The sequence below is a fragment of the Eschrichtius robustus genome, chromosome 11 (genome assembly GCF_028021215.1).
Source record: "Eschrichtius robustus isolate mEscRob2 chromosome 11, mEscRob2.pri, whole genome shotgun sequence".
Lineage (NCBI taxonomy): Eukaryota > Metazoa > Chordata > Mammalia > Artiodactyla > Eschrichtiidae > Eschrichtius > Eschrichtius robustus.
The window spans coordinates 10,415,893-10,442,724 of record NC_090834.1 but is presented as its reverse complement, the minus strand read 5'-3'; the positions used below and the strand labels follow the sequence as shown (position 1 = coordinate 10,442,724).

Here is a 26,832-nt window from a genome sequence, read left to right as displayed (position 1 = left end):
CAGCACAATATGTGGTGGAGGCTTTGCAGCTTGCTGGCTTGGTTCCCCTTACAAGGTAAGGACTTAGAGCTCATGTTTTTTGATGTTCAGTCGACCTCATGTTTGGGCACATCTACCTACCAGTCAACTGCTCTCACGGAGGACCGACTGCAGAAGCAGCTCAGGTAAATCTGCCACTTTCCACGCCACGCCGAAATCACACATCTGAGGGATGTTACTGGGTTTATTGAATCTCTTGTTCAGTGGCTACAGGGTCTAGAAAGGGTCATTGTAGTGTGTGTCTCTGTGGAATCTGTGTTATGGCAAAGTGTAACAAGCTTATTGGCTCTGTCTTTTAAGGGTATACCAGTTGAAAGGGCATCTGTTTGGGATTTTTTAAAACTTCCTTGTTGTATAAGCCTTAGCCAAATAATTTAATTTCTCTGAAACAGTTTCCACATCTTGAAATGAAGATGAAAACAATGTTTGATCTACCAAACTAGATTGTTATAAGGATCAAATTTCAAATGTGAAAGTACTTTGAAAGTGGCAAAGTGCGATATAACTCTTAATTCGTTCAGATCATAATGATCCCAGTGAAAACTTTGTGCTTATTTTTTGAGTCAGTTATACTTTACATTTCATTATAATTTTCAAATGTGATTTTTTGATGCTTAATTCTTTTTTTTTTTTTTAATTTTATTTATTTATTTATTTATTTATGGCTGTGTTGGGTCTTCGTTTCTGTGCGAGGGCTTTCTCTAGTTGTGGCAAGTGGGGGCCACTCTTCATCGCAGTGCACGGGCCTCTCACTGCTGCGGCCTCTCTGTTGCCGAGCACAGGCTCCAGACGCGCAGGCTCAGTAATTGTGGCTCACGGGCCCAGCCGCTCCGCGGCATGTGGGATCCTTCCAGACCAGGTCTCGAACCCGTGTCCCATGCATTGGCAGGCAGATTCTCAACCACTGCGCCACCAGGGAAGCCCCCGATGCTTAATTCTAATGTAGTGTTTTGAACATTAAAGAAAGACACAGTTACCTTTTTAGCGCAGGTCAAATTATTCCTACCCAAAAGTGGGGGCAGGCTGTATTGTTCCTGAATCTCTGATTGCAACTTGTATCATTTTCTTGCAAAGGAAATTACACATATACAGTGTTGCTTGCTTGTTGAATGTTTGTTTCCAAAACTGAATGTATTGTTGTGTTCTAAGTAAAGCAGCTGTCCTTCTAAATCTTCATTCACCACAGAACTGCATCTGAAGAACAGTATTTTAAAAAACTAGATGTCCTACTTTACATAGTACTTCAATTTCCTATCTTATACACTTCAATTAGTGCCCTCTTTTTTGGTCCCTGCATCGTGAGGCACTTAATAAAGGTTCAATTTTTGTAATAAATAATAGTTTCTTCAATAAGTGTCTTGAAGAAGAGCTAATACCTTCAGAAAAAGTACCTTTAGATGGCTAAAATTAGAATGCTTTCAACTATTCCCAAGTTTAAAGCCTTTAACTGACGTTCACTTTTTCAGGACTCGAGTTATTCCCTTATAAAAATACCTCACAGAAATAATGTTTTAAATAAAAAACTGCAATAATCATATCCTAAGGTAAACCTAAGATAAGACTTTCAGGATATAACTTATTCAAATACTATTTATAAAGAAAGGGGAGAAGTATATTTATTGTATCAGGCACAGTGCTGGGTACTTTATGTTATTTCATTTATCCTAGCAAAAATACTGAGGGAGGTATCCATAGCCCTAATTTACATATGATAAAATTGAGGTTACAAGAAATTAGAAAACCTGCCCAAGTTTTCACAGCTAGTAAATGACAATGTAAATATCAGCAAAGCACATAGTAAAAGTATTGTCTCATGAAAGTTTTCAGTGAGTGTGTGTGTATTGGGTTGTGATAGAAAATGTGTTTCTTAATGTGGATCAAAAATTTGAAAGCTACAATTTACACAACTTGGAAGATTCATTCTTGAAAAATCCCAAACTGAGACCTCATCCAAAGGGCCAGCCAGAGGGAATCTAGGCTCAGTGGTATTTGGGAACCAATTGCCCACTCTATCCTAAGCTTACTTATGCCCATCAGAGTCCCAAACAGGAAAGGAGCTGACCATGTTGCTTTCTTACCAGCAAAAGGGCAGCAAATCAGCAGTTTGGGCGCCAGCTGCTTTTAGCTAATTGAATTACGGGAAGATCACTACACCTTCTTCCACTGCACAACTTCTATGGGTGCCAAAAACTTATAGACCAAAAAAAAAAAAAAAAAAAAAGTCCCATAATCTTGGAGCCTGCCCTCTTTTCAAGGCTCCTACTGGCAGCCCCTAGGGTGGGTAAAACACAGTAAGAATGGAGAATTTTTCAAATTCTTCCCATTTACCTATATTGTAGATGATGAAAATCCATCAATTTGCACCCTCTATTCTGGTTGTTTAGTGGAGAGTAGGATGCAGGAAACAAAGAACAGCTGCAAATTGAGTAGGGTCCTCCTGATACTTCCTTTGACCAGGAAAGAGTCATCCATTTACTGACATGTTGTTGAGACAGATTCTTTAAAGCTATACTGGAAATAATTTGATTTTGAGAAAGTCTGATTCATTTTCACACTCGTAATTTTCTCTATCAAATCTATCTAAAGAATAATAATAATGCCTTTTTGTAATGATCTGAATTGAAGCATATTTTGCCTGCTAACCTCATAAGAGCCAAGCAAATACAGCTCTGGTTTGGGAATTAACTCACTGTGTGTCTCTGGTTTTAACCTAGCCCATCTTTATTATTTAACATAACAAAATGAGCATCCTATTAAAATATTTATTACTGAGTATATACATTTACTCATGATTAGCCATTGATCGAAAAAATACTTAAAATGTTACGTTGTGTTAGGCCCTGGGAATATAAAAGGAATGACTAGCAAACAACTTTTGTACGAGGAGCCTGTAATCTACCCACAGAGACATACTTGTAACCAAAAAAGTAATGTGTGAAGTGCTATAAGGGAGGTTTATTCGAAGCCTTTGGGGATCTGGAGGAGAGAGGAGGTTACTGAGGGGAGGGAGAGGCTAAAGGCTGGTTGGGTAGCTTTGACAAAAGTGGTGTAATTTGACTTGAGCCTTGAAGGAGCTAAGAAAGGCGTTCTAGGCTGAGAACAGCATGGACAAAGGCAAAGTATCTTCTTGAGCCTGGAACTTTCTGGAAACAGCAAGTAGCCATTTGCATGGAGCATCTGGAAGGGAATATCAGCAAACGAGACTGGAGGAAAAGATGGGAGTCAAGTCATCTGGAATTTTGGCCTGACTCTTACAGGCAGTGGGAGCCATAGCAAATATTCTAATGAAGGAATCAAACGATCCAATTTATACCTTTTAACTGTAATTCTGAAGCAGACGAGGATGATGAATTAGAGGGAGTGGAGGCTAGAAGGAGGTTATTGCAATGGTCCAAGAAAGAAACAATGGAGGCAGTGATAGTAGTGAGAAAAAGAGGAATGAATTGATTAAAGAGATGTTCTGGAGAGGGAAGAGGCTGGGGTGCCTTTCAGATACCTGGCCTGCAGTGGCTTGGGATGACACTGACGGCTACAGGGAACTACCAGAGCGGAGCAGGTGGTGTGTCTGTGCTTGGTGTGTGTGGAGCACAAGGGACAGTACAAATGATGCGTTCCAACTGGACGTGTTGAATGCGGGGTCCCTGCAGGACAGACTGGCTCTCTTCTGGAGTTTTAAAAGTTATTGCATGCAATAATCGGGCTACTAAGGAAAAGAAAGAATATCTTACTCTTTCTTCAGTCTGCCGTGATGACCTAGAGTAGGGTGGACACACTGCAACTCCCCAAACCTTTGGAAAAACCAAGGACTCTTAGGAACTGCACAGGTTTTATCTACGGGTGCTTTGGTAGGTAGCTGTGGTTGCTGCTTGCCCTTCAGCTGAAGGGTCGGTCGCGCGTACTTTGGCACGAAGCCATTCCACTCATAGGACAACCGGTTCACGCGGTGGGGGTTGGAGATGATGGTGAAGGTCACAGGATCCCTTTCCATGTATAAACCAGTCACACAGTCACAATCTATAGCTCCAGACTTAACTAGCGGCCTCGTAACACATGGCTGTGCATGGATGGATAAACCCAGTCATGGAGATAACGCCCAAGCCCAGCAGTCAATAATCCACTCAGTAAACATGACGTACCAGCAGTGAGTGGTGACCTTCCAGGAGAGACACCACAGCGATTCATTGTCAAGCTCTGTATGTCCAGCATTTGGGAGTCACGTCGGGCTCGTTTGTGGGTGAGAAGTCTGAAGCCCAGACAGGGAGAACTAGCAAGTAGGCACAGGGCACTCAGGGTCTACACTAGAAAGCCTAAGGGTGAATAAGGGTATACATGTCTTTAGAACCTGTAGGGGAGGAAGTGGTGAGCAAAGAAGATACCCCTCACCCCATCCCTCTGACAAAGAAGGTGAAAGTTTGACTCTAAACTTAGGTGAAAAAAGATTTTAAAGACAAATTCCACTGTAGTTTTCAATGGCAACAAGAGGATCATGGGGAACTTTTTTCTTAGAAGACGTGCCATCAAAACTTAGGTACCCGCTGTGCTCCTCTTCTACCCTTTGACGTGACTTAGACACATTAGACAATATTTTTAAGCACTACCACTGAAGCAGTGTGGCTTAGTGACTTCTCATTGGGCTAGTCTTCCTTTCTACAATGATTTCCTGTCTCTGAATCAAACACGGGGTCTACATGACAGCACTGCAAGATAAGTCGGCTTATAAAGCCAGAAGCAAGGCTAGGAGCCAAGAGTAGAGGAAACGACTAGTATTTTATGCCTCAAACACAGCCGTTTCCATCTGGAACTCAGACACCTATTCTTGTGGTCAGCAGCTGATCCTGAATTCTCAAAAGCAAGAGCAAACACTCATCTTGGGAGATAAAATTCTTTAGCATACGCTAAAAAGCCATCCTACCTTTTAGTACAATTTTTAAGACACTGTGAGAATCAAATGACATTATTTAATTCATAAGCATGCATCCCAAGAAAAAGACAATGATGATATACACCTTTAAAATGGGAAACATTTATTCATAAACAGGCAGCAGACAAATCTCGCCACTCCCTTCTCCCCGAATGTGGGCTTCCTGTCTAGACAATCATTTTACCAAAGGTAAGAACATTGGCAAAAGTACTAAGTGTCCATTTCTGGCCCGAAGGATGACATCAGGAGATGTTGCTTAACACAAGTTTTTATTCTATCATTTATTTATGTAGTAACTTCCCTCCTGCCTCTCAGTATTCTTACTAACAATAGGAGAGCATAGATATCTATCCAGTGCCTGCATTAGAGTGTCATCATGAAAGCTGGCATTAAACCATTATTTTCCAAGCTCACAGTGTGATAGTTTCTGTAAGGAATGAATTTTAGAGAAATAGAAAACATAGTTATTGCCTTCTTGAAACTTCAATCTGTTTGTGGGAAGCAAGATAATGCACGAGAACTAGAAAGTAAAGCAGGAATCATAATGGAACGAAGCAATGCAAGTTAGGTCTAGATTCAAATTCTTGGTTCAAAAGTTGCTTAACCTTGGAAGAAATTCCATTGTCATTTCAAAGCATCTCTACTAACATTAGCCTTATTACTCGATTATAGGTTGATTTTATAGATGAGAATATTTCCAAATGACCTGCCTAAGCAGAATTCTGGCCTATGACTCAGTGCTTTTTTGAAAATAATCTCTCTTTATTGATTCCTTGTTGTTCATCATAGTATTGGCTGATGATATGAGTGTTTTTCCATTAGGACTCAAACAAACTGTTTTCCCATGAAAGTCAATATGAATACAATACAGTAATTCTGGGTTCTTATTGCCGGAGGCTAGGTTGAAATTAATGACCTAGGAATGGAACAAACTAAAAAGTCTGCACCAATTAATTCCCAGAGCTCTCCAAAGCGCTTTTCCTAATATTTGAAATTTATCTCAAGGAAATAAACTCCCTTCTTGCTTCTCTTTTTTTATTTCTTTTTTTTTTTAAGGTTTAAGGTGATGCAGTAAAACTCACATTTGCTGTTCATATTTTATAACCCCACGGTATTCTTCTGTTTATGGAAGTGTTTGGTACTTTCACTGACAAGAATTGTCTCGTCCTCAGGAAAAAAAAATTTTTTTTAATTTAAAACTTGAAGAAATAACAAAGGGCAATAAATGTGCCAAATCGGCAATAAAGCCAATTTATTTTTCTATCAGTTTCTTTTTTGAGAGGATAACTTTGTAGCTGCTTAGAACCAATTGTTTCTCATTCTCTGGGGTTTGTGATTTGGGGAAATAAGACTCCCACGTTTGCCTGGGGAAAGCGCTGCTGTGGAATATTAAATCGGAAGAGATCTGAGAACATCTTCCCTCCGGTGGAGAAGCTCTTCTGCGGGTGGGGCGTACCTACTCACCGTGATGGGCAGCTCCGTAATTCACAAGAGCCCGATGGGAAGTAACATTCTTTCTTAGAATCCAAGACCCCCAATTTGTACTTGAAGACACAAGTCGCCTGTTTTATAAACAGAGTCCAGAAAGGCTGAGTTTTCCGGGATCTCATCACTTAGGTAGTCTGACCTAGTTACGTGAGCATGGGCTTGCAAGCCTGCACACGTGGGCACAGATGCCAGCCCCAGGACCTCTATGACCTTGAGCCTCTACTCCCTCATCGTCAAGTGAACAAAATAATTCTTCCTCTAGAGGGTTAGTTTGAAAGTTACGTTAAATATTGGTAACATGGAAGACACAATTCCCGGCATATGGCAGGGCAAATGCCTAATAGATGTTCAACTTTCTTCCCATCAAAACCCACCCCTTCATTCAGACCTCTTTCGAGAGACGTCTTTACTGCCCCTGCACACCGCGTTCCCTCCCTTCCTTGCATTTTTTGATGTTGACTTACGTTTTGTTTCTCTAAGAAATGTGTAGTAAATGACCAAATGATGAATGAGGTTGCATTGAGTCTAAACCCCTGCCTCAGCTCGGGAGTGGTGTGGCCCGTGCCAGCGTGACTGTCCCCAATTCTTTTCCTCTGCAGAGGCCTTTCGGACCAACCACACGGAAACCGTCACCGTGGAGGAAGGGCAGACACTCACTCTAAAGTGTGTCGTTTCTCAGGCGGAGACCACCTCCCTGCAGTGGCTGGCCCCATCGGGCTTCACCATTTTCTTCAGTGAGCATCCCGGTAAGTGAAGGAAAAGTAAATCACTGCCAGACCTCAACCTGAGGGATTTTCCAGACAGACAGGTTGGTGGGACAGAAAGCACGCATGAGTCACCCAAACGGTGGGCTTGGTTCCACCCACTGTGGCATGTAAATAGCACCCAGAAGCCTGTTATTTCACACGCGGATGCTTTTTTTGACAGGAAGTCTGAAATGGAAACCCCACCAAAACGGTTGGTAAAGGGGGCTCAAATGACAAAGTACGTTTCCATCATTCCACCTCACCCCCATGTCACTTTTTGACTCTCAGCGACCATGAAAACCACCAACAGCACGATGACAGACGGGTAGCAGACTGACAGACTGGGGGCCTTTGGTCCTCAGGCAGCCAACACATCACCCCACATCTGGAGCCAGCTACTTTGTTTTCCATCTGAGCAATCCAAAGCCGCATCTCAAAGCCTCTTCCAGATGGCTCCCCTTCTCTTGTTGGTCTTAACAGAACCTTTAGATCACTAGGCGATAGGAATTGACAGGACATATTACTTTGAAAAGGAGGGCAATCTTCCTCTCTCAGAAATACACATTGAGTCCTAGTTGCCTGAGATGGAAGAGGACTCTTTTTTTCCCCAATTTTATTAAGATATAATCGACATACAACATTGTATTAGTTTAATGTGTACAACATAATAACTTGATATATGTATACACTGGAAAATGATGCCACAATAAGTTTAGCTACGATCTGTCACCTCATGTTACATTTTTTTTTTTCTTGTGGGAAAGGATTTTTAAACGTCTATTTAGTTCATCTCTTTGGGCAGGATTTTATGAAACCCTCCCCTTTATGAGACCATTTTATATCTCCATTTAATACTCCTAACTGTCAAATGTTTGGAAAAGTCTCCAACACAGCAAATTTCATTCTGCTTTATAAAAGCAGAGCCTCTAAAAAAATTTGATGTGCTTTGAAAATGTTATTAAATATTGACAGGTTCAATGTAAAATAACTATATTATTTTAAGCTAAATCAACTATATTCCGATAGACTAAGTAGATATTAATTGTTAAAAGTTCTGAGAGGAAAATTTACGTAGAGAGAATTCTGTTAAATAATGCTTTCTGTTGCTTTGTTTTGGGTAAACTGGGAGAAGATGGACGTTCTCAAATTTCTGAAACAGGATGCCTTGATCTAGCTTGATGGTTCTCGACCAAGGGTACTTTTTGCCCTCTGGGGGACATTTGGCAATGTCTGGAGATAGCTTTGGTTGTTATAACTGGGGAGAGGCAAGGGGATCCCGACTCTAGTGAGTAGGGATGCCGCTAAACATCTCATAATGCACAGTGTAGTCTCCCCTCCCAACAAAGAATTATGGACTCAAATGTCCGTAGTGCTGAGATTGAGAACACCTGAATTCCATCCACCTCAGGTAACATCAGTGTCCCAGGACACACAACAATTATTCCAGAGGAGAAACAACCTTCCTTGGTCAGCCATTCACAATTTAACTATTTTAGGCTTGTTCACATTATAAATCTTAACATTAGAAAAAAAAAAACCAAATAAAACCACTCATTTAAGGAGCCTCTGATTTGCTAAGCGACCTTTGACCTGAGATGGAAATCCCAGGTCAAGATAGAATCAAAAGGAACACTTGCTATTGGCTAGAACTTTCTGGAGCTGTGGGGGATTTTATGTTGGGGTTTGTTTGTTTGTTTGTTTGGCCATTCCTTAAACATTTGGAAGGACTAAGTCGTCATCTTTGGGAAACTTCAAATAATAATGAACTTTTAAAAATTAAAAATAACAAGCACCTAGCTGGAGCAATGAATATCAGTGCATTTATTTTCCATTCTTCACATACACTGTGACAAGACAATCACAAATGAATCAGATTTCAAAGACGTAAATCCTAGTGGGGCATTTTCCATAATGTAAAAAAAAAAATATTTAACATCCTCCTGCAACCTGAACCCTTTGCCAGCATAGGGCTCTTAATTTCCTACAAGCATAAATAAAGCAAATTGCTTATTTCACAGATCCTAGAATCAAAATATTTCATTTCCTAAACTAACTTCGAACTATTCAAGGCCTCCAGCTGGTAACACCAGAATTTGGAAAGCAGCTCAGTTGAAGATGGGACATTTGTTCCTTTAAAGTGTGAAAATCAAAAGCTATTTCTGTGAATAATCAATCCACTGAGAGTCTGCATTCATCTGATATCTCTCCTCATAATAACTCTTTTCCCCTCTTGTACAGCTTTAAAAAATTCCAAATACCAGCTTCTTCATTACTCCTCCAATCAGCTCGCCATCAGGGTGCTGAATGTAACACAGCAAGATGAAGGCGTGTACAAGTGTCTGCATTACGGCACCTCCGTGAGAACAAAGGAAGTGAAAGTGATCGTGTTAGGTAGGTGCCCGAATGCCAGTAAACCCAGCCTGGGAACAATATACTTAGGAATGTGATACACCATTTTAAAACTTAATATTTTAGTTAAAACATGTTGCCTAGAGCAAGGCATTTCCTGGGTACCTTTGCCATCTTTTGTTGAAAGGAAAACAGCATTTTGGGTGGCAAGCCCCAGACTAAAATGTGAATTTGTGAAATTTGTCTTTGGCATCAACTAAATTTTCTCTGCAGGGAACTAAAAGGAAAGAAAACTAGTACTGGATGAGTCGCGACTCTGTGTCAGGCGTTGTGCTAGGCTGCAGAGAATCAAAGGCACAATCTCTGCCCACAAGGAGTTTGCACACTAGTTTAGGAAGGCGCAAAACACATACGGACATCAAGCAGAAACTTCTAACAGCACATCCTAAGATGGCATGAATTCAGATGTAACTGCACTGGACAATCAGCTCACATCCTCTACAAAACAAGTTCCTCTCTTCTGTTGCAGGCGGGTGGGTGGGTGTGGGGTTGGGAGGCACGGATAGGAAGGGACAGCTCCCAATCGATCGGTTGGAACTTGCTCAGTTCTGCAGATGGTCAGCTGTGTTCAGTGTAAGTCTTACTATCTTTACCTTTTTGCTTTTCGTGGCAGAACAGATCAATTAAAAACATTGCTTTTTATTGCTCTCTAAATAACATAAATCCACATATCAGACAAAGAATTTCTTAGACTTCTCTTCTTGAATTATTAGAGTGTGGTACCTGCCATAAAGTAAAGGCATGGTGACTAAGTCTCTAGGAAAGAGTGGCTCCCTAGGGGTTTTGAGAACCAATGTGACTCAGCTTAGGGACCACCTTCTCCCCACCTTACTGGCCACCCCAAATACCACTCTGGCTCAGACTGACTGTGGGCCCTGCTGAGCTCTCATAACACCCCATGCCTACCACTATCATTGCACTTAACACTTGGTCTTTCAATTAACAGTTTAGGGGCTGAGTCTATCACCAGACTATAGCTCCTTGGAGGGCCTTGTCTTTTCCTTATTTGCATTGTCAGCATCTAAGGCATCTAGTGCATACTTGGAACCGACCTCATAATGTCTCAATGGCAGATGGATGAGTAAATAAACATGAAAGAGTGCAGTTCTGGACCACAGTGTGAGGTAGAATAGGGAAGAGGAAGAAGTAAGCCTAACTGAAAAGGATTTCCAAGACAGGAGTAGAAAGAAAAAGGGCCAGTGGGCCCTTTATAAGAGAAATGCATCTTTGATGTTAGGAGGGGACAGAGGTAACTTACGTTGAGGTGAGTCCTAGACTCATGAAAGTTTAGACCTGAAACAGCCAACTCATAAACCAGCTCCTTCATGTCACAGACAAGGAAACTGATATACCAAGAAGTTGTGGGATTTACCCAAGTGCTTACAATAGCTGGTGACAGAGACAGGACTAGAATTCAAGCCTCTATTCCTCACTTAGTGTTCTACCAGCCAAATACATTCATATATAACATTTAATAATTACTGTTGTTAACAAAGTCTGCCTGGGAATTTCTAGAGACTAATCACACACTGGGCGACAAACATTCTGATTACAGCCAGAGTAGCTTTACAAGTACCTAAAAGCCCTTTAACTATATTCTGAGAAAGGTCAAGTAAAAAAATACGCCCATTATTTAGACCACCCCCTACAATGATCCCTGCAGATTATTAGGCTCTGTGCTTTGCTGATATATATAGACCAGCTAATTAAGCAAAGAAAAATCAATTTTCTTCTAGCAACTCCTGTCATGCCAACCTTGGAAGTTTCCGTTAGAATGCAAAATGGAGAAGAACATGTCATACTGCAATGCTCCACTGTGAGAAGTAAGCCCCCTCCACGGATAACCTGGCTCTTAGGGGATGACATGGAGCTCCAAGGTAAGTGAAGAAATGGTTCTCTTTCCTCCTTTGTTTTCCTTCCTATTTATATGCCTAAGGAATTTTTCAATGTTCTGGCACCCTCTGGTGGCAGAAGGGGCCAGAAAACACCATTCAGTATTTCATCAGTTGTTTCAAGACAAATTATCCTTACTAACCAATCAATACCATGCCATGGTTACATGGTTACATGTTTTTGTTTAAAACAAGGTAGAAAACTAAAAGGGAATATTTATTATGGCTTCATAACATTTCATAAAATAAAAGGTACAATACAGCTATTACCTCTGAGCATAAACTTTGTAGCAGGCATAAAATTAAAAAAACGTTTAACAGGGACTTCCCTGGTGGCGCAGTGGTTAAGAATATCCACCTGCCAAAGCTGGGGACATGGGTTCAAGCCCTGGCCCGGGAAGATCCCACGTGCCGCGGAGCAACTAAGCCCATGCGCCACAACTACTGAGCCTGCGCTCTAGAGCCCGCGAGCCACAACTGCTGAGCCTGCGTGCCACAACTGCTGAAGCCCGCATGGCCTAGAGCCCGTGCTCCGCAACAAGAGAAGCCACCACAATGAGAAGCCCACGCACCGCAACGAAGAGTAGCCCCCGCTTGCCGCAACTAGAGAAAGCCCGCGCGCAGCAACGAAGACCCAATGCAGCCAAAAATAAATAAATAAATTTATTTTAAAAATATACATTTAACATAATACATGTAATTGGAATATATATGAACTTGCTTATACCATGGAGTACTGTGTCATACTGCCCACGACAGACAAAAATATTTTGGTAACAAAGCATCTAAGCTTTGAGCCTTTTAACTGAAGCAGGAAAACCAACTGTGGTGCTTGGGAACTATTTCTAGTTTGTTTACATTTCAACAGACATTCCATTCGATTTTATGTAACCATAGATTCAGTCCAGTGCCAATTCTGGACCTCTCCTTTAATTTGCCTTATTCATTCAACTTGAGTAAGGTCTTGGGTCTTTGTGTTTCACAACATTAGGCTATCATTCCTGTGTAAACATGATAAGCTTTGGATTTTTTTTTTTTCCAGTAGTGCAGGGTTTATAGAGACTTATCCACTCTTGTTCATCTGCTTCTCTTTGGGACTAGGGCCAAGCATGTTCCAGGCAGCTGGGGGAAGTTAGAGTGAGGTTAGAAGTCTAACAGGTTTGCCAAGATGTCAAGGCCATTGGTCTCTCAGAGACCCAAACACGTCCAACAGCATTAAACAGCCACAATCTCACACGCCTCTTTAAATTGCTCCATAGGTGAAACCCACCATGAATATGAAACTGATGGGAAGAAGTGTAATAGCACCAGCACACTCAGAGTCCACACATATGGCCAAAACTCAACAGCGAGCTGCATTATCCGACACAAAGGCCTGCAAGGAAGAAAACTGGTAGCACCTTTCCGGTTTGAAGATTTGGGTAAGAGCCACCAATGACTGTCTTTAATTATTTTAAATTTACCTTAATATTACACTATCAAACAAAATTAAATGGATTAGGAAGAGTCCTTCAGAGTGAGCTCACGGTCAACAAGGCTTTCTTTAATAGCAAATTCCTTTAATGATTGAAATGTCTCCTGCTAGCCAACAGGGTTGCAACTGTTCTAACACTGAGAGGAACCCCCGTTGTGCAGAAAGCCTAGCAGAGTGCCATATGAAAACAGTGTCATGGTCGCTTTTTGATCATGACAGCTGGCATAACTTGACCTTAAATAGTTTTATTGCAGTCATGTGTTTGGAGAGATCATGTGAAGCATACTACCTCTCTGTACTTAACCCAAAAGGAGACAATATTAACTGAAATAAATCTAAACTTGTCAATATTTTATGTTAATATAACACTCATGTAGTCACATTAAGTCATGATCATGCTTTAGATTTATTTTGTTACAACCGTTTTGGAGATTTTAGTTTACGCATGTTAATATTCTGAGCAGAACACCAAAAAATAAAAATAATGAAAACTAAAAGAAAAAAAACATCAAACATTAAATGTGAAGAGGAGTTGCCTCCATTTTCAGAATCTCTCTTCTCTGATTCCTTCACCAAAAGTTTAAGAAGTAATTTCAAAACTATATAAAACTTTTTGAGCCAAGAAGTATCCTATAAGAAGCAGCATGGGAACTTCTCTGGCGGTCCCGTGGTTAAAACTTCGCCTTCCAATGCAGGGGATACGGGCTTGATTCCTGGTCGGGGAGCTGAAATCCCACATGCCTCGCGGCCAAAAAACCAAAACATAAAACAGAAGCAAATTCAGTAAAGACTTTAAAAATGGTCCACATCAAAAAAATCTTTAAAAAAAGAAAAGAAGCATGAATCACACATCTATCATTAATAAGAGTCCGACCTTCATTACTTTATAAAAGTTCTTCTCAGTGAGAAAAGAGATTTCTGGAGGATAAGAATTCACTCACACTAGTGAAGGAGGAAGCTGTTGGGTGACAGTGCATTTGTTGAAAAAGCTCTTTATCAAATGAACTAACCAATGAGGAGAGGCACTTGTTAACGAGAACCTCTCTGTGGGAAGACTGTCACGCTGCCCTGTGGGCGCTGGCGCTGTGGCCAACAGCTTCCTGCTCACTACCCCAAGCTCGCCGCCGTTCACTTTCTCATCAAACCAAAAGCAGGTCTTGAGGAAGCTGGGTTTACAAGACTCAAGGGCCCACAGACCGGGCTGTACTGTAACCTGATGCAAATATTCCTTCCTCTTTGCTTTTTTTTTTTTTAAGATTTTTTTTTTTTTTTAATGTGGACCATTTTTAGTCTCCATTGAATTTGTTACAATATTGCTTCTGTTTTATGTTTTGGTTTTTTGGCTGTGAGGCATGTGGGATCTTAGCTCCCGGACCAGGGATTGAACCTGCACCCCCTGCATTGGAAGGCGAAGTCTTAACCACTGGACCGCCAGGGAAGTCCCTCCTTCCTCTTTGTCATTTATTCCGGTCCCCAGCCTCCACCCCCATCGGTGGAAGGGAGCACGTGGGGAATGTGGGAGGGTCGCCAAAGAGAAAATGAGGCTTTATTTATCTAAATGCTTCTGAAAGACTTTCGGATTTTAAATAAAAGAACCAACAATATCAAAAATATATATTTTTACTTGTCAGCAATTGTTCAAGCCATCTACAAAAATTACCGCTGAAGGGGAAATCACAGTTTCTCCTCCTTGATGGCCATAGTTCTATAGGACTAAAAATCATAGCCATAAAATGTTTCTAATAATAATAACAGGCTAAAACTTGACTTTTATTTATGATCTGATTGTCGATTATTTAGCACCACTGCCAGATCCCCAGTAAGTGTTCACAGAACAACACCAGGATCACCTGTTGGTGCTTCCAACTGTCTATGAATTTTTCTCTTTGACTAGCTCCTACATTGACCAACAGATGCTAGAAATCCGATCAGTAAAAGTTTGCTAGCTGAGGATGCCCAGGAACATATTTACAATAAGGATTCTGACCCTCTCATCTCCACACTCTGCCTGGTAGGAACAATGTTTACTTATTTATTTTTAAAATAATTAACCTACTTCAAATAAAGAGAAATGGCATATTTTTATGGAAAAACACTATATTTTGCAATGCCAAAAAATAGAAAAATGGCATTGTTTTACATTTTAAAAATCTTTTTACTCTCTGGTTTAATAGAAATAGGTTCTCATAACTTCTGCATTCAAGCTCTTGCAATATGTTGTTTTGCTTAAACTATATAAAAATATTAGGCCTCACACAAAGTTGGAAAAGGGAAGAGTATTTGAATAGCCTTTTCAGATAATTGTGGATACTCTTCTTCAACGCTACACTAAAACTCGACAAGAGGTAGTTTCTTAAAGGTTAGCTGCTCTGTGGACTCCAGAACCACGTCAATGAACTTTTCATACTCCTGTTACATTAAAATCCATCGAACAAATTTGCTCTTTAAATGATCCAGGCACTATTTGGTAACATTATGCCTTGGTCATTTGGAGAATATTGATTCACTGATTGATACAAATCTTTCAAATGTTGGCACATTTCAGTAACAAAATCACATTCATTAATATCATCACTAATCTCATCAGAAGCCTAAATATTTGGAACCTGTCAAGGTCACAGTGGTGGATACAGGTTTTCCAAAACTCTAACTTGAAATGTGGCTAGTGCAACCGAGGAAGTAAATTTTTAATATTACTTGTTATTAATTTAAATTTAAATAATCAGTATAGCTAGTGGATACCATATTGGATAGCAGAGGTCTATAACATTCTAAACAACTAGGGAGATAAATCATCATGTACCAGTATCCACTTAATCAAAACAACATTCAGTCTAAATGAATCTATTTAGCAGTTTTGCTAAATAGAGGATACATCAAAGTAAATACAAACTCCAGTGTGTGTGTATGTGTGTGTGTATATATATATATATATATATATATATATATATGTATATATGTGTATGCATACACATACACAGACTACTGTACATATATGCACAGTTGTATATATACACTATGGCATAGACACAATATATACAATGTGTATAGTATATATAGTGCATATAATATATATAACCTGTTTTGTACATAACTATATGGTTATCTGAATTCACATAGTATACATTATTCTAAATCTTAGTCATGATTGACAAATTTTATTCTACGCGTCCCCAGTAGTTGCCATATTATGCTCGTCTTATAATTTGCTTCCAGCACTTCTATTTGACTTGCCTTCAAGCTTTTCCTTCTTTTCATTGCCAGCAGCTCTACTCTTTCTTCAGTTTTCTCTGGCTTCCTTGTGGCCACAGAGCTTACTTATCATCTATATTACTATTTCTCTAGTGTTTCCTAAGTGGTTCTTCTTTTCTCAGAGCCCTTGGCACGTGATTCAGGCATTTTTATAGTTTTCAAAAAATTTTAATGTTTGATTAAGAAAATAATTTTCAAAACCACAGAAAGTTCTTTGATTAAATAAAAGGGCTGAGAAACACTTGTAGATTCCATAAAGATATTACATATCAGTTTAACTATTTGTAAATTCATAGGCACCATTTTTATAAGCTCCGTGGTTACAGGCCTGTTCATTGACTGGTCAAATCTATGCTAAGCTGAACCTCTGCAAACATTCCTAAACATTGTTTTATATCATACAATAGCATTTAGTAAGCACTGTGCTTAATAAATAGCCAGGTGTTGTGCTAAACATGTTATACAAATGAAATCATTTATTCTCACCAAAAAACTCCAAGAGGTAAATGTGTTAGTATCTCCATTTTACAGGTAAGAGAAAACTGAGCATCTGAGAGATTAGGAATCTTGTCCAAACTCACTCAGCAGCAGGCAAGGAGCAGCACTGGAATTCAACCCAGTCTGAGACTGACTCCAAAGCCACCTAATAAATAAGCAGGTAGATGTGTGATTGGATAGATAAACAGACAGAGGGATTGATAGGTAGATGGATACAGATAAAGGCGGCGAATAGTCTTTGCCCAGCACAGCCGAATGCACCACTCCACGGAGGTCCAGCCTGCTGCACTTCTAAGCCAGGCAGCTTAGCAGATGGACAATCAGCGGGACACAGATTCAAACACCAGAGCAAGAGCTGCAGAACACATAATCCTGAGGCTGCTGCAGAACCTCAGTGCTTACTAAATAGCAGCCAAATACATTCTCCAACCTATTGTACTGAGTACAATGTGGGTAAAATTGCTCTCTGTAGTTGCAGAATTTTGTTTTTCCCCTTTCCTAGTTACTGATCAAGAGACAGCTTCAGCTGCCCTGGAGACAAGCTCTCCATCCTCTCAAGACCCTCAGCAGTCCACTAGTACCGGTAAGTATTGAAAAAAATATTAAAACTTAAAAAAAAAAAATCATGCCTCTTTGGGAAGGTCACTTTTCCAATTCTAAGTTTTAAGAACATTTTTTTCTTTTAATTTGTAATAAGACCATATAGGACCCCTTGCAACTGACTCCAGCTTTATGGTGACCTGGGGAAGCACCCTATCAGTTAGTGGGATGGGCTTCAGGGTAACTAACACCTTGTAAGTTCTCGCTCGCTCTCTCTCTCTCTCTCTGTCACACACACACACACACACAATTGTGACATTTGAATTCCTCTGTGGTAAAAGGCAATGCTGAATTCATTTATAGGAGACTTGTTTTTCCATCTAGAACAGACCAAACACAAAATAAAGACGTGGTAACAACAAAAGGCAAAAAGCAGAATCTGGAGTTTTGGTGTTGTCACTGAATAACAAAATCACCCTTGAAGGCTCATTGCTTACTTGGTTGTCAAGAACTCAGATAGTTTTTGATGACAGGATTGAACTATAAAGGGAGAAGAATTTAGAAAAACTGGATTATAATACCAGCTTTTTTAGGCAGTAAAGCACTAGATGGTTAGCTCTGGGCAATGATCATATATTTAACTTATCTTTGTATTTTACCTAGCATAGTATCTGGCAATAGCAGATACTCACAAAATGCAGTGTGAATGAATGAATGGATGAATGAATGAATGCATGCATGCCGTTGTCATGGTGCTTTGAGCAAGACAAGCCTCATCCAGAAAGGCATAAATTCCTATATGTCCTCTTTCTGTTTCAAATAGTGTCTCTATAAAAATGTCATGTGGTGGGAGAAGTGCTTTCATATCACTATCATGTTCATAGTTCTGAGTATGAGATCACATTTTTAAAATGTTTATCGTGAATAATTCTGAAAAGTAAATGTTTAGGTCCTTTAAACACTGATAAGTACATATGTACCACACATACACACACACTTTTTCTGCAGGGCGATGGAAACGGAAAAGATTATGAAGTGGAGCTGCCACCTCACTTGCTTTAATAATCCAATATTTTAAAACGTGTTTAGAATCTTGTTGTCTTTAAATTGGTTTACACCACTACTGAATAACTCAATTTCCTCCTCTGCTTTTTCATATATGAGATTTAAGAAATATGGCTTCTAAAATTCCTTTCAGCTTTCAATTTCTACAATTTTATTACTGTTAATAATACCCATTTTCAATAGAAGGGGTGGTTTCATTCCCCTTGGGGTCCACATCGTGGCGCTGTGCAATGGGCTAAAAACCAGGAGACGGCAGAGGAAAAAAAAAAAAAGAAAAGGAAAGATAAACAACAAAATCGGAAAAAAAGATCTCATTTTTATAATTTCTCTTGCCTAGCAAAAATCATCATAGTACATCCCACTTCTAAGGGGGAAGCAAGCATAGGTTTGAATGACAACTGAGCTGATTTTCAACATAAAAATCATTGCTTTGTGCATTTCGGGCTATGGGTTTTCTATCCATCAGGCTTGGGATGCCATTCTTCAGTGTTCAGTTGCTATCCTGAAGCACCCTAAAACTGTCTCAACTGATAGGCCTGATTCAGGAAGGAAGTATAAAATACTGGTTGAAATTTGGGGTTCTGAGTCTCAGTATTGGCTCTGCCACTTATTTGCTGTAGGACTTTAGACAATGTACTTAACTCCTCAAAACCTCTGTTTGCTCAGAGCTGTAGTGGGAAGTAATATATACCAAATGGTCAGTTTAAGGCCTGGCACAGAGTAGTGTTCAATAAACATTTACCTTAAAAAAAGGCAAACTGATCCTGACCATTTGCAACTATTTTTGGAAGAAGTCAGTATGAACTAATGACCTCATTGTTGTTTTTTTAATGAGGATCACTTAATTTGGTTTCCAAAGCTGCTTTGGGATGGCTCTGTGCGTATATACACACTACACAGCACATACATGGTCATATGTATATATCATGTCTTACTTTCACCTTAGTTGCAGTGATGGAAGATTCCAGTACATCAGAGATTGACAAGGAAGAGGAAGAACAAACCACTCAAGTCTCTCACTTGGCCACTGGTAAGTGTTCCCATCACTTATTTATTTAGCATAAACACTTGATGTTTTAACCTCTTAATCAATACATCCAATAGCCTTTTTCAGTCCTCATTATTTTTGACCTTTCTATTGGTCAGTCACTCCCTGTCCCTTTACTTAGTTGTCTCCCTGGCTTCCTTGACATACTCTGCCTTGTCCTGTTACTTTTGCTAACCACTCCTTCTCATGTCCGTTAGCTCATGTCCCTTCCTCCTCTGACTTCTTCTATGTAGATTTGATTTTACCTCTCCATCCTTGGTTATTGCCTTAATGCTTAAAGAGTTTTCCCATTCCCAAGATTGTTTCTGTTGCCACCAGGCAGAAGATTTCCATACCTGCATTTCCAGAACATCCTCCAGAGCATTAGTCCCTGTTTCATTCCATTTCCCACGTATCTCTGGCTGGATTTTCTGTCATCTCCTCAAACTCAACATGTCTAAAAACTGAACAGCACTTTTTCCCACAAAATCAGCTTGTCCAAAGCATCACATAGGCCCCAAACCTTGGTGACATCCTTCCCTCTTGTGTGTGTGTGTGTGTGTGTGTGTGTGTGTGGACACACACACACACATAAAATCAATAGGTTCCCAAGGACTTTGGAGTCTTCTCTTTTAGGTATTTTGTCCACTATCACTGCCACCTCCCCGAGGCAGACCCTCATCGTGTCCTGCTGGAAGTATTGTAACTTTAGTTTCTCCCCTTGCTGTGCATTTTCAGCACCTACTATCAAAACATCCCTTTGCACTCATCACACGTATGTTCAGAAAACTGCTATGGCTCACGGTCCACAGCACGGAACGTGAGCCGTCAACCCTCCCTAAGGTGCTCTCTACCACCTACCTCTGCAGTCCTGTCTCTAGAAGGTCCTGACCAGAATACACCTTTTTCTCTGAAAACTTCATCCCATTTTGATTGCCCTGCCCTTGTTTACCCTAACTGCTCTGATGAAAGGAAAAGTCCGCTTCACTCCTCTCCTTACCCCTCCTTCAAGGCCAATATCCTCACTGAACACTTTCCTGACCAACTCAGGCACCACTCCTGCCTCAGAATCCCTGAACACATTATTATATTAACACACATGGGTCTAGAATCTGGCACAGATATCTTAATTCTGTTTGTTTCTATTAACTTGTTTGTTTGCATATATAGACAACTCTCCTGAAAACATAGGGATTGTGCCTTATGCAGCTCTAAGCACAATGTTCTACACGTAGCTGACACTCCTCAATGGCTTGTTGGTTGAGATGACAGGGACTGTGAATGACATTTAGCAAAATTAGAGCCCATAGAATCAGAATTCTAGAAGGATCTTTAAGAGCTCATCGGGTTCATCTCCAGATGCCTTCATGGCGACCACATTTAACCTAGCCAAGATCAATGAAATTTCATTTTGTTTGCATAGTCTCACAAACTCCTTAACAATCTCTCTTGCTACTTAACTACACTTTGCTAAAAACTCATTCCTTACATCTAATTTGTATCCCCTGACTATAATTTAATATGCTCACATGTTTCCGCTAGAAATGAAAAATAACTAGCTGGATATCTATGTAACTTTAAAACCTTTTTCAAATCATCCCACACAATTGCTTTGTCTGTTTGTATCCCTGTTTGCTTGTTTTCAGAGAATAAATGACATGAATCTCTTTACTTTCAGGGTAAAGCTCTCTGTCGTCTCTTCCTCTCAGCTGTGTATTAGCCTCTACTATATTTTGCAAATATTGTGTATATTCCTCAGTGACAAAAAAAAAAAAAAAAAAAAAAAACCCTCGAACTGTCTAAAATCCTTTCATTTTCCTTCTAGAAGCGAATCGCCAGTTTGCGGGACTGACGAGGAAGAAGAGCGGCATCCTGTTGCTGACCCTCGTGTCCTTCCTCATTTTCATTCTCTTCATCATCGTCCAGCTCTTCATCATGAAGCTTCGGAAAGCACACGTCATATGGAAAAAAGGTGAGTGGGCAGAGAACATGACGGAGGCTACAAGATGCTCAAACAATTGGCCAGCCCAAAGGGAAATTCTGTCAATTAAAGCTTTTCCATTCAATGCTGTACTATCTATTTGATGAGTGTTGTCATTCAAATAAGCAACTGTTTGTTTTGCAGTAAACACAGGATGTGATTCTCCAGGAACTATAGTTAAAGAGTGCACAACCAAGAGAAACTAGAGTAGCTCCAGGAATTGGCATTAAACTGTGAAGGCTTCTACTCACAAAAAGATACCAAATAGCATATTCATTCATTCATTCATTCATTCAATAAGCATTCATTGAGCACCTGCTGTGTACCAGGCACTCTTCCAGGCACTGGGGACACATCTGCCAACAAGACAGACCGAGTCCCTGCTCTTAAAGAGCTCCTATTCTAGGAATGGTCAATCAAAGGTTGAATATAATAGACTGTTTTGGGTCCCATTCTTACTCTGTAAGAATGCACTCAGCCTCCGTCAACCACACGTTAGTAATTTTCCCTAAGCATTCTGATTTAAAAGTTTATTTCATTGGAAACAAAAACAAAATTATTTAGCTAGCATGGAAGATATCTACTAAAATACAGACTCAACACATATCAGAAACAGAAGGGACCTTAGAAGTTACCCAGAATAACCATCTGCTGTACTCATTCCCTAAATGTGTGCCAGGATTAAATCCCCTCTTTAATTCTGAGCGGTTATTTAGACCTGGGCTGTTCAATACTGTAGCCACAATATGGCTAGTCAGCAGATGAACTGTGGCTAGTTGCTCTTGAGAGGTGCTGTAAGGATAGAACACACACCCAACTTTGAAGACTCAGTACACACACACACACACAATACGTCTAATAATACTATATTGAATCTACTAGTTAAATAAAACATATTCATTTCACCTGCTTCTTTTTACTTTTTGAGCAGGGCCACTAGAAAATTTTAAATTACACGCGTGACTTGCATTCTGGTGATCTTGGACACTGCCGATTTAGCCACATACGGCTTGAATACCTCCAGTAACAGAGAAATCATGATGTCCCATGGCAAAATACTACATCTCTGAACGGCTATGACCCTCTTAAAAGTACCACTTCTCCTAGTTTAATATCAATGTCTCGAGATATTCAGATGCACTAACATTTTCATCATAAACATACCTAAACACAGGGTCTGGCTTTCCAGCTGTATCTGCATGATACGCAAATGCCATACTATTGTTTCAAAATCTCCCATTGATACTTCGCCCCCATACCTCTTTAAGGGCTACTGGAATTGTTTCTTCCCAAAAGACAGTACTTGATTCTAATCTGCGGTCATTTGACTTCCGCAGCTCTTATACTGCCTGGCACAGTGCCTGCAGGAATCATAGTAGAGAATAAAAAACGATTTGTTGAACGAATGAGGACATGAGGTATGGGGGAGGGAGTGATAAGCCCACTATGGTATAAAAACAGGTCTGCTCTTACTCAAAACGTACATTTCTGAATATAGATGATGCTCTGTGCACCAGAAATCAATAACAGTTTTCTCTTCCTGCAGAAAATGAAATTTCAGAGCACACTCTAGAAAGTTACAGATCGAGGTCAAATTACGAAGAAACGTCATCCCAAGAGAAAAACAGCCAAAGTAAGTCAACCATGTGACCTGAGATTTGAAAAATGAGGTTAACTTGTTGCCTTTAATGAGGAGAATAAAAATCAAGGTTTGATTTTTAGCACAAGAAAAAGCAGATCGCATAAATCATCTTGTAGAACTTGAGGAAATACATCTTAAAAAACAAAAAGTAGCGGTTAAGTTCGGGTAGCTGGAGGTATGCTCCTTTCGGAAGCCATCCCTGGGTCCTCGCTGTCACACACAGGTAGAACCCTCCTGTGTGCCACAGTATCCTATATACACCTTTACAGTGAAGCTCTTCCCACGCCAGACTGTCATGTGTGGTGTGTTAATTTAGCTACCACAGTACACCTCCAGGTGGTGACCAACTGGATCTACTCTATGTGTACCCCCAGATCCTAGCATGGGGCTTGGCACAGATGGAGTGCTGGATAAATTTGTATTGAATAAATGAATATAACGCTTAACTAATTCAAGCAGAAATGATCCAGGTCTTTTGGATGACTTCATTGCAATTCTTCAAGCAAAATATGAAAAGAAGAGTCTAAAAGGAGACTCTGTGTGTGTGTGTGTGTGTGTGTGTGTGTGTACTCTTGACAAAGATCCAGTAGAAAGAAGCTAGGAATACAGCAAAGCAAGAATCTTACACCTTCCAACCATTGTTTCCTCCATGCAAATTAACTTATTCTACCCGCCAAAAGTTGCAAGAAAATGCAGTGAGATTTGCCACTAGTTCCTACTGGTTTTATTGAGGCTTTGTAAGAAGCATTTCTTTTACAACACCTCTGGCTTTGTTTTTGGTTTTGACCTAGCAGGGTGTGAAACGGAAAGAAAGACTAGCTGTAGTAGCAGGAAGAGGGGCACAAGTGAGAGGTCTGTGCGAGACCTGGGTGTGGGAGGGGAAAATGTGTGTCAGCTGCATACAGGCTGTTGTAGTACCACGCGTGTTTCTATAACATCCGTCTCCTCCCACGACTGGCAGGGGGAGAATGACGTCAGTATAACGTGTAATTGGGGTTGTTTCCTACGCCGATGCTCCCAGGCAAGGGGTACAGAACAGTGGGAGCAGAATTATAACCTTTAGCAGGAAAAGAAAAGCCCTCAGCTCAGCTGCTGAACAAGCAGAAGCCCTTGTAATTCACCTTTAAGAAAGTTTAAAATGAGTATCTATACAGAAGAAATGAACACAACATTGTAAATCAACTATACTTCAATAAAATTTTAAAAACAATTAAAAAAACAAAAGGAGCATCTGCACTCAGGACTGCCTCCCCAGAAAGGTCTGCCCCCACCCCCGACTCCCTGGGGGGATGGGTTGCCACAGCAGTGGGAAGTTGCACTTTCTCCTGGGCTCTGACCCCCACTTCCACCCTCCTTCCCTCAGCACCCTCAAATCCAGCATTTCAACTCTATTGTTTTTGCTCACTTAAAAGGTACCTTCTGGAGCTGTTTCCAGGCTCTGTGTACAGAGTTGCATGGGCTTTCAGTGGGTCGCCCCAATCTTCTTTTTCCCATAAGCCCTCTTACTTTCAGTATGAAATTATGCTAAAGGCAATGTATTTTTTTGTCCAGCAATACATACGTTATTTGATAGCAGAGATGTCTATATATTTTATTTCAGGTTTATGAGCATATAGTTTACATAAGAAGACATTTTAAAAATTAGACTATAACAGGGCGTTCAAGACCATGTATACACATCAGTGAATTTCAGGTGCGATTTTTTTTTAACCCATTAACATTCGGACCCACAAACACCACGTGCAATCCACGTGTTTCAAATAAATGGGTGCAATGTTGTTCAAACTAAATGTTCGTGTTCGCCACGTTTTTCTTTCAGCTTCCCGCTCTAAGAGCTGCATGAACTACATCACACAGTTGTACTCAGAGGCAAAAACAAAGACGAAGGAAAAGGCACAACCTTCAAAATTAAAAGGCGAGCTCACGCATACACCAGAGAGCATCGTGTAGTGCTCCTTGCAACAGAAAACAGGATCTCAGGGCAGCCTCATCATCACCTCAGTGGAGCAGCCTGTGGGAAGGAGCCATCATGTAATTACCATCACGTGAAAAAAAAAGTACTTCGCATGCAACGCAAGACGGTGTCCTCCAAGTGTAATCTGCCCCGGACTCAGAGCAACAAATGAGGACTAACCCGTGGACATAAAGCTTTGTAGTTAAAAATAAAAAAAGAAAAAGAAGAGAAAGAACCTGTGATGCCTGACACTACTTCAGAGCAGGAGGATTCTACTGAACTTTGGGATCAGGGTCAGTGTGACCAGCTAACATCTTACCGTAAAGGGAACAGGAGATATTAGACGCTGGGCTCTAGTGGAACTACTTTAAAAAAAATATTTTTTTGTCTTTCTTTCTGGTTTCCAAATAAAGAACTTCGGGATGAAAAGGACCCAAAGAAGGTCTCTAATCCTAGGAGCTTACTTTCAAGATGCACCTTAAGAAGCTGTAACCAGCCCATTCCCTGTCTGGGAGAAGTCATGCAAAACAATGAGTGAGACAGATAAGCATGAAGGTCCCAAGATCGATGCCCCAAGACACAAGTGCTAGTTCAAGGCAGACCCAAAGTTTCCATTTTCTTCTAATTGTCTTGCTAAATCACAAGAGTTGACCTGGTAGACAATGTTTTTACCAGGACATTTCATTACAAAAACACGTACAAAAGAAAATAATGAGTTGAATTTCCCGATTACTGACCTAATAGATGCTTTTTAAAAATTATTTAATAAAGAGCAGAATATGTATTTGTGTTTCTAGTGGTTGTTCCAAGTCGTATTCCTTCCTTCCTTCACTTTCACGTGTGAACGTGACATGTGACATGTCTTTTTTTTCCCCCCTAACATTTATGACATTTCTCATTCTTTGGACCTGAATAAACTAATTCTAAACTAATACCACCTGCCGCCCCTCCATTGCTCTACCACACACAAAATAAAAATTTTGAGTTTGTAATTTGTTACAGGGGCCAGATCCAGCCAGGCTGATTTTTTTCTCATGATAACATTTTTTTAACAATCACAAAATTACTGAAAGGCATAAAGATAGAATGAAACCCTTTTCCCTCTAAACCACTGTACATTGACATGATGTCCTGTCACCCCCCAAATGCTTTAGTGTGTATTTCCTCCAAACAAGGACACCCTCCTGTACAACCACAGTGCAACCCCCAAAATCAGGAAATTAACATTGACGTTTTTGTACTGCAGACCTCAGACTTCACCGATTGTCCCAACCCTCCCAGGGGATCCAGTTCAGAATCACATGTTTCATTTTCATCCCATTCAGTTTGGCACACAGTGCCTTCCCTTTCACGAGCTGGACATTTTTGAAGATTACAGGCGAGTTATCTTGTAGACCGTCCCTCAGTTTGGCTTTGTCTGATGGTTCCTCGTGGTTGGATTCAGGTTATGCAACTTTGACAGGACTATCACGTCAGGGATGTTTTGTTTGTCACATTGCATTTTATTGATCCCATTACTGATGATATCCACCTTGATCACTTGATGAAGGTGGTGTCTGCCAAACTTCTCCATTGTAAACTTACTCTTTTCTCCTTTCTAAGTTAATATTTTGTGGGGAGATGCTTTAAAACTATGTAAATATCCTGTTCCTCATCAAACTTTCAAGTTACTCACTTATTGATGGATACCTGTATGGACTCATGGTTTCCTCTGTTATTAAACAGGCTACAATCTGTTACTATCCTACGTTAGTCACTGGGTTATACTCTGTTACTGTCAAATTAATCAGCTGCTAATTTGATGATCAAATGTGGAAACAGGCTTTTGTGTCCTTCTTGTCCTCAAGCTTCGAGAACTTGCTTGCTTTCTGGTACAAAATATTCCAGGCTCATCTAAAACTTTT

At 40.3% G+C, this 26,832-nt stretch overlaps 1 protein-coding gene across 1 annotated transcript; it reads left to right on the top strand.

The window, feature by feature from the left end:
• The first annotated feature begins 9 nt into the window (after positions 1-9).
• On the top strand, positions 10-24,924 carry CRTAM (cytotoxic and regulatory T cell molecule). Its single transcript, XM_068555974.1, has 11 exons — positions 10-55; positions 7,048-7,194; positions 9,433-9,585; positions 11,340-11,480; positions 12,755-12,916; positions 17,222-17,302; positions 19,271-19,354; positions 21,177-21,323; positions 22,879-22,969; positions 23,168-23,177; positions 24,808-24,924. Exons 1-11 carry the CDS (start codon positions 10-12, stop codon positions 24,922-24,924), a joined length of 1,179 nt encoding a protein of 392 aa, XP_068412075.1.
• The last annotated feature ends 1,908 nt before the right edge of the window (positions 24,925-26,832 follow it).

Bases quoted from the DNA above. Each gene is read 5' to 3' on its own strand.
- CRTAM (XM_068555974.1), top strand. From the start codon at position 10: ATGTGGTGGAGGCTTTGCAGCTTGCTGGCTTGGTTCCCCTTACAAG. The intron at 56-7,047 runs GTAAGGACTTAG...TTTCCTCTGCAG, and splicing joins GGCTTGGTTCCCCTTACAAG to AGGCCTTTCGGACCAACCAC. The intron at 19,355-21,176 runs GTAAGTGTTCCC...TTTTCCTTCTAG, and splicing joins AGTCTCTCACTTGGCCACTG to AAGCGAATCGCCAGTTTGCG.